This window comes from Schistocerca americana, chromosome 6, assembly GCF_021461395.2.
Source record: "Schistocerca americana isolate TAMUIC-IGC-003095 chromosome 6, iqSchAmer2.1, whole genome shotgun sequence".
NCBI lineage: Eukaryota > Metazoa > Arthropoda > Insecta > Orthoptera > Acrididae > Schistocerca > Schistocerca americana.
Window position 1 is genome coordinate 150,625,614 of NC_060124.1, and position 8,885 is coordinate 150,634,498.

At 36.0% G+C, this 8,885-nt stretch overlaps 1 protein-coding gene across 2 annotated transcripts in view; it reads left to right on the top strand.

The window, feature by feature from the left end:
* LOC124619527 (serine/threonine-protein phosphatase 2A regulatory subunit B'' subunit gamma-like) overlaps positions 1-7,646 on the top strand; it is a 54,006-nt gene extending 46,360 nt beyond the window's left edge. For both annotated transcript variants that reach the window (XM_047145975.1, XM_047145977.1), the window contains one exon: positions 7,091-7,646. In XM_047145975.1, coding sequence (XP_047001931.1) covers positions 7,091-7,202 — 112 coding nt within the window. In that variant the 3' untranslated portion in view covers positions 7,203-7,646. The remainder of the gene's footprint in view (positions 1-7,090) is intronic.
* The last annotated feature ends 1,239 nt before the right edge of the window (positions 7,647-8,885 follow it).

Here is an 8,885-nt window from a genome sequence, read left to right on the forward strand (position 1 = left end):
TGAACATGTTTTCTTTTTGACAAATTTCAGTGCTATTTGACCTGAATTGTTTTTGTTTTATGCTAAATTTCTCATTGGGAAATCAATCTTTAATTTTGTAGTACTTTAGTATTATATATTAAACCTCCTCACTAATGTCTTATAGTGATGTTTGATGTCATTTATTAGCTTGAGTAACTGTTTGCAGAAATCTTCTACCTCGTCATCAGAACATGAGCATGTTCATGTATAGACTTAAGTGATTTTCATAGTCCACCTCTGTGGATAAGTGGTCAATGTGCCTAATTGCTGTGCAGGGGACCTGTTTGACTCCCAGCCAAGTCAGAAATTTTATCCACTTGAGGGCTGGGTGTTGTGTTATTCTTATCAGTATGTAATAATTGAAGGGGTGAGAAAGATATAATCCAAAGCCACAAAATGTAAATTTTTCAGAAGAGTGTTTTAAAACTAAATCCATGAATCATATTTCAACTTTTCTGGGTATCCTACAAAAGTAGTTTATTTCTCCAATGTGTTAATATACAGAGTGATTATAATTAAAGTTAAACTTTCAAACCACTGTAGAAATAACACCACTGGTCAGAATGAGATCAAATTTCAACAGAATATTATCACAGAAGGGGGAAAATGAATGACGGAAGAAAAATAAATAGTCAAAAAATGTAACAATAGATGGCGCTGTAAACAACATAATTTAATAGTGGTCAATTACAAATGACAAATGAATCATACAACAATGCTTAAGGTGTACATTTGACATTAAACAAACTGTACTCCTCAGTGTGCGTGGGTGTACAGGTGTGATGCTGTTAGTAACATAAGCCCGTCCACCACGGCAAGGTCATATCACATCAGATGGGAAAAATCGGTTTTCAATTGTCCTGAAGCAAAAACCGCATAAAAAGCATCAATCAAAATCAAATCAGATTATTAATTTCTGTGCGACTGGTGCAAAACATGTTCAATATGCTGTCCACTGTTTTTTGCAATGGGTTGAAACTGAGAAACAGCACGTTCCACAACTGATTGTGTTTGCAACAAGTGTTTCCGGGGTCATGTTCAGAATGTGTTGCACAATGTGTGCCTTCAATACAGCTAAGTTTGCAATTGGAACACTGAACACATCATCTCTCATATAGCCCCACAGCCAGAAGTCACACAGATTAAGATCATGTGATAAGGACAGCCAGGCTGTAGGGGAATTGCAGCTGATAATTCTAGCATTTTCGAAATGGCGCTTCAGCAGCTGCTTAACTGGATTTGCAATCTGTGGAGATGTGCCATCTTGCATAAAAATGATCACATCCATGCTGTTGGAGAGCTGGAGTGACTTGGTTGTGCTAAAGACACTCATAGTGCTTACCAATGACGGTTCAGTTAACAGGACCAGAAGCACCTGTCTCTTCGAAAAAATACAGGCATATGATAAATGATGCTGTAAGCCCGCACCACGCAGTGACCTTTTCAAGATGAAGTGGTGCTGGGTGATTTGCGTGTGGATTTTCCATTGCCCATATTCAACAATTCTGTGCATTGATATATCTTTACTGATGGAAGTGGGCTTCGTCTGTCCACAAAATCTTCCGCGGCCAATCATTGTCCACTTCCTTGAGAGTAAGAAATTCTAAAGCAAAGGTCTCTCTTGCTGGCAGGTCAACAGGAAGCCACTCTTGCACATGGGGAATTTTGAATGGATAACAAAGAAGGATGTTTCGTAGGATTTTAAGCACCGTGCTGACGGGTATGTCCAATGTTCGGGCAATTCTCCGTCCACTACACATTTGCACACCACCACTCATCTCCTACTGCATTGCTGTGGCCACTGCTTCCACTGACGTCGAATTAATTTGTTTCCTCCCTCTACTAGGTTGCACACCAAAAGAACCCGTCTTTCCGAATTTCCATATCATTTTCTCCAGACCCACAGCAGTCATCGGATAAATGCCTTTTTTCAAACACTTCAGTGGCCAGAACTTCTGCAGATTGACGTGTGCACAGTCATCGTTCTTGTAATACAGCTTTACAAGGAGAGCGCGATCCTGCATTGAGACAGTCATGGCTAACATTGCAGAGAGGAAAAGCTGTGTATCCACTTGTTTATACCAACTTCAATGGGTTGTAAGCGTGACAAGTGTTTTCATTTACATATTCTGGTACATACGGAACCATCTGTTGATAATTTTGACACTTTTTTTTCCGCTTGTGCCATACATTTTCTCCCTTCTCCAATAACATTCCGTTGTAATTTGATGTCATTCTGACCAATGGTGTTATTTGTACAGTGTGCAGCATTATAGTGTGAACAAACTTAAACATTATCAACAAAAAATATTTTATCCCTTGGGTGAAATAACATTGGGCTTTGGCCTGTCTCATACTAAATGAATACAAGGTTTACAAAAATTTGAACGTCAGCATACAACAGAACTTATAATGATAGCGACTACAGTATTTCAAACAATATAGCCAATATCTATCAACCTCTGTGTCATTTTCATCATTTTCTTCCTTTGTTTCACTCAGACTCTTGAAGTATCCATTCGAAACATCTGGTGTAAATGGCATCAATGACATAACATCTTTGAGTTCTTTGTCACAAATTGGAATGGGTTTTAAGTATTTCCTTGATAGCTCAAACAGATTAAGCTCCTGTTGTGCTCATCCTTTTCTAGTGATATTTACAGTTCTGAATTCTTCAATATCAGTGTACTGATACTTCACTTTTAAATGTGAGGCATTCCTTCATCAAAACAAAAAGCTGTCACTTCAGAAAATCAGAACTGAGATCCATAATCATGTTTGTCCTTCTTTGCAATATTTATCTGCAAAGATATCAGATCTATAAAGTCTGCTTGCTTCATTTTAACGGCTGAAAATGGTTTATCTTGCTCGATTCTCTAATGACTGTAATACAATCATCAGGGGTGTACACAGTGGAGTGTCTGTTCTTAATGTGCTTCTCAATTCAATTGAAATCTCTATCACAGGGCAATTGTGTGTGTCCAACTTGTTGAAACCAGTGTTCAACAGCATAAATTTTCCTGAACGCACTAGTGATCTGTCTAGTGCAACAGTTGTCCAGTTTTTGCCTTGGCCTCTGCAATTATCGCTTATAATGTGAAGAATGTTTGCTTGAGACTTTTTTTATTTCTATGAATTTTACTGGACAGCTTCCTATCTCATCAGATCCACACTTTGCTTTGTCTTCACTCCACACAAACATATGTCCCCTTTCAGATCCACAATCATGAATAGCAAAATTATACGTCCACAACTTCCTCTTATAGAATGCAGGTGCAGACATCAGCCTGGGTGTTGGAAAAAATTGTTGTGGATCAAAAGCTATTGCAAGATGTTCCTCAGGATTTTCCCTAGCTAACTTGGAAAACTGTGTAACGATATTTTGTCCAGCACATCCTTTGGCATGACGTAGCTCCCTTTCAATTTTTAATCTTCTAATCATATCTTAAGAGTTGGTCAATTGTGCATTTTTTATTTGAATTTGAAATTCATCACATGCATGACATGTGTCTTAACATGGCAATTTAAAACCAATATTAAATTTGTAGTTAAAAATATCTCGAAATTTCGAAACTTTTACTTGTGGTGCACTATTTTATTCACAATATTTCAAACAATGTTCTTGAGGTGATGAAGAAATCAACATGTTATGGTCGAAGTACACTTCATTAGTTTTCTGTGTGCGGCTGTAATGACTGGCTTACTTAGGTATTTGAGCTGTCTGAACTGCTTCTGGTGAAATTTTCCTTGATGGATTCCCTATTTTTCCTGGAAACAAAATGAATAATAGTAATTTTAAAGGGAAATGCTCAGATAAGAGAAATTAAGTGAATTTTTGTTTGAAAATGATACTTAAAGAAAAATGCTGGATAAATAATCAGAATAGAGCAAAATTATGGTTTTTCTGGGAAGCAACATTAATTTAATCTTTAAATACCACTTCTGTCTTTTAGAGAAGTAGAGTATCCATCAGACAATTGTTTTTGTAAGTTCTTAAGGCATCCTTGATTGTTCTGAAGCCCATGCACACTTAAAAATGCTTCTCTGCATACCAAAATATTACAGCCATTAACCTTAACCTGGTACAAAAAAAGTAACTATTCACCGTGAAACTGCGCTATTCCTTTTCTTTTGAGTACCTAAAAAGGTAAAACATATTAATGAAAATAATAATATTTTACGTATAAAAAATACATTATATAAAAAATTAATTTCAGATTTTCATTAATCATAGTTACCTCCTTTGCACTTGTTTCATGTTAATATTGCTCAGAAGGTAATTATTTTGGCGATTGAAATCACCCAATTCCAGGACTACACATTTTAGCACCAGCAGTTTGTCCTGTTTTATCAGATATGTACTCTCTGGCAGAATTTCTCTGACGTTTACATTTTTCCCTTTCCCAATTGTTCATATTTCTTCTTTCTTTCTGCCTTCAGGTTCTTTAGCAGGAAATACTCTGGGAGACCTTTTACGTCTGTCAGCATCCTAAGCCAAACAAAGTATTCAGAATGAGAAAGACCAAAGCCACTTTAACACATATAACATACCTTAATATATTATACAAATAGCCTTATAATATTAAAATTATTACTAATTATGAAGTAATTAATAGGAGAACTGTAAATTGTTCATGATTAACACATACATATTTTAATTAGCAAGTATATAATAGTTATAATTACTCAATAATATTTTACTGTGACACAGTCCTAAGCCTCAATTTTTAAATGTTTAAAAAAGTAAGTATTTTCAACTTTACATGTCATTTTCGGATGAATATTCATCAGAGGGACACTAACCACTTCCACTGGATGAGTAACCCTTCAGAACTGGCCTTTTCTGTCTCAGAATCTTCTTTTTTGGTTACACATGGAAATAACCTCTTCTTTGCAAGTGCCATTTTACTGTGGCTTTGAATTGTGACACACGCACTCGAAAAGACTACTTCCTCACTGAATGAGAACAACAAGTGTGAACTGCTCTGCCATCTAGTGAGTGAAAGTTAAAATATTTTCGCAGTAGCTTCCTCTGGTGAGTAGAAGTTCAACTAACACAAGAAACATATTTTAAGATGAGTTTGGCTTTGGACTAAATCATTCTCACCCCTTTAATTGTCAATGCTCAAGTCGCCGAAGTGGCATCGTATAAAAGGACTTAGCGGTAGGCAACAGACCAACCCCAGATGGGGTATCCCAACCAAAAATGCCCTTTGATCACTTTCCCTACAACATGGTTTTCTGCTGTGCCTGAGTTTCCTTTGTACAGGAAAGCCTACACCTAAATTTCTTCTGTCATAGAATACATGATCTGATTTTAATTATGTCCTGGCTTTATGTATTTGTGCATTCTTATTATAATGAGATACACGTACAGAAATAACTGGATACGTCTCTTGGCATGATACTGCTGTTTGGGAAAACATTTAAGTAGCATGTAACACTTTTTGTTTTAGTATATGTTAGTCAGACAGCTGTATGATCATTAAACCAAATTCCCAAACTTCACTTGATCAGCCATATCAGTACAAGTATCCAAAAATTACTTGTCACACTTCATGTTGGGTATTTCTGTACTACCTTCCCCACACCATGTACAGTTGTGTCCACTGCTGAACATTTCCCTCAACCTCTGTCACATCCTTTCTAATCACTTTAAACCAGATTTATGCCCAGAATTAAATTTCCCCTTCGAAGGACATACATTCACATAGTCATGGCTTAACCACATATGCAGTAGAATGGTATCTTGCAGGAATAGGAATAATTGTAGAAAAGTTAAACAATATACAGATGAAGAGTACAAGAGAACAGGGTAATCTGGTATAGTTAAAACATTGGCACTCTCATTCAGAAGGTGGTGTTCGCAAATCCCCATATTGTTATCTGTATTTAGGGTTTCTTTGGGTTCCTTAAATTTCTTAAGGAAAATGCTGATATGGTTCCTGTGAATAGGACAGGATGGAATTGCCCCTCATCCTTGTGCAGTCTGAGTTATATCCTCTCTAAAAACTTCTTCGCCAATGGGGGCTTTAATCCTGGTCTTCCTTTCTTTCTTTTACCAAGAAATAATAGCTGCAGCAAAACAGCTGAAGAGCTGATTCTGCTCCAGAATTTTAAGAATGCTTCCGTGTTTTGAAAGATGTTTCCAAATGGTATCTACATCGTGTAGCCGGAAACATGTTTTGAAAACTTGTCTCAAGCAGCATGTTTTGGCGTGTAATTTGTGGTTGTAGCATGTTGGAAAATAGCTCGATTACCTTGTACCCAGATACCAATTTCAATTTTTTGGCAAGTTTTTACTTGTTGTTACATGTCTGTGATTTTTTTTAGGATCTGATGAAATTCATTACCACAAATTATTGTATAGACATATTCTGCATTTTCCTCAGTTTAGCGGTTTCTAAGTATGGACCCTACAAAAATGTAAAATAGATGTTTCACTCTACTTACAAAAGTCCTGAAACTACATAAACACCAAACTAATTGTACAGACTATATATTACATTAAAAATGAATGCCTTGTATCTTATGAATTACTTCCTAACTGTTGCAGCCTTTTATCTTGTATGTTCAAGTCAAAAATGCAAAATGTACTAATGTAACATAAAATGTGTCAACTCACCAAGTTTTGTTTGTGAAAATTACATTTACTTCCCTCCAGTAGTGTAGTAGAGCATATTTTGAATCTAAGTTTACTACTTCATTTTGTAAACCAAGCACCTTTTCTATAACAAGGATTCAGATTTTATAGAGTGTATGGACCTTGTAACTCTGTTACTCATCCTATAAATAATGATTTCTGCAAACCATTTAATTCAGTTGATTGCCTGATTTGATCTCTCTCTAAAGCAATGACATGTATCATAAGAGTGCTGATTATTTTCAAAGACCAAACTACTGAAGCTCTCTAATTACTGTATTTCCCCTCTTGATCACATACTTATTGCATTGAGTTCACTCATTTACCACTCATTATCTACATGAAATATAAACAAACTTTGCTAATCTTTTATTGCTGATAATATTCTAAAGTAGTAAATGATATTTTTCTTCTTCCTTTCTGCAGTGGTCAAGGTGATACAGTAGTAAGCATCCTGATAGATTTGAATGATTTCTGGACATATGAGAACAGGGAAGCCATATCTACTGATACTAATGAGGCATCTGCAGAAGTGTAGTTTGCTGTGAGATAACATTATAATTATTTTATAACTTATTTTATTACTTTTTACTATAAAAAAATACATGCCTTATTGTGAGATTTTGATATGGAAATGAAAAAAAACACTAACAAATGAAGCTAAAAGTAATGAGTCCTATATTGTTTAATATCATTGTATTTAAAATTCTAAAAATACTCATCCACAGAAACAAGTGAAAATTGTGTTAAAATTTCATATTTTTAAAGCTCTTGCATAGGTTGGTTATGATGTCATAGACCCAAAAATGTAAGAACGCTTTTAGGTGAATTACATGCATACAAGCAAACACCAACACAGAGTACTGTGTCACAATCTTTATAGTAGTCTCTTGACTCCCTTATTGCCTGTTTTCCATCTGTGTTACACATCTTACTGTACAGTAGGCATTCGAAAAATAAAGTGAATATTTGTTTTTAGAAAGAATATTTTTTATTTGACTTTATCAATGTTATCCCTACACAATAGTCCCCATTAGATATTGTAAGTTATGACATTGCTTTTTCCAGTCCCCAAAACACTTTCAGAACTTGTTCTTTGGAATAGCTTTCTCACTCTGCAGTGAGGTTTTAAACTGACCTGTGCCTGTAAAATGACAGTCCTGTAATGGTTTCTTTTCAGCAACAAAAAAAGTTACTTGGTGCCACATCTGTCAAATATGGAGGCTGTGGTATCATTAGAGCATTGCTTTTGGTCAAAAAATCATGAACAAGTAAAGAGTCAGCATGAGCATTATTTTTGTACAAAAGCCATGAATTATTTTCCACAAATCTGTGCAATTTGATTTATGAAAATGGTGTTGACCTTCACCAAAGGAGATGGTGCAGTGATTAGCACATTGGACTCTCATTTGGGAGGACAAAACAAATTCAAACTTGAGCATTGTCTCTAATTGCCTCGTTGAACTCTAATCTTTTTTTTTTTTTTTTTTTTTTTTTCCATTATGTATCTTTTGACCTCCTGTAAAGAACTTGTAGTGCACTATGACATTAAAACCAAAGAACACAGTGAGCATTACATTCGCATTTGATCGCACATATCAGGTTTTTTTCAGTCTTGGCAACCCAGATTTCTGCTCAGTGATGACTGAGCCTTAGTTTTGATGTCGTATCCATAACCCCATGTTTTTGCAGTTCTGCATTGTTTACTTATCTAGCAGCCCTATCATTTTTGTTGAAATATTTCATGGGGTGACCAGGATTTGATTTTACACCTTTCCATTTCCAAGTACACCCTTTAATACAGACTACCAAGCCCGACATCTAGTATACTAGTGGCCTTACAGAACTCTGATATGCTGATCCCAAGCCCAGGGCTGCCTTATGAAAGTGAGGAGGGGGGGGGAGGAGCAACCACCTCTTAAAAACAGGGCTCACCTGGCCCATGTGGTAGTATCCTTTGAGTGATCCAAGACAGTATAACAATGAGGACTTCAATGGTAGTGAGGTCAGAAAGAATGGATCTTGGAACAGCAGAACTAGTGGAAGAAGCAACTCAAAGAAAAAAATCCACAGTGTGTGTGACTTGCAACAAGCAACAACATCTGTTCACCAGAGGTATGGCTGTAAACATTTTCCTCTGAGCTAACAATCACTAGAATTGTCTTCAGGGAACTGGCAGTCAACAGTGGAAATGTACTTTGCATCAGATTTTACCCTAGTA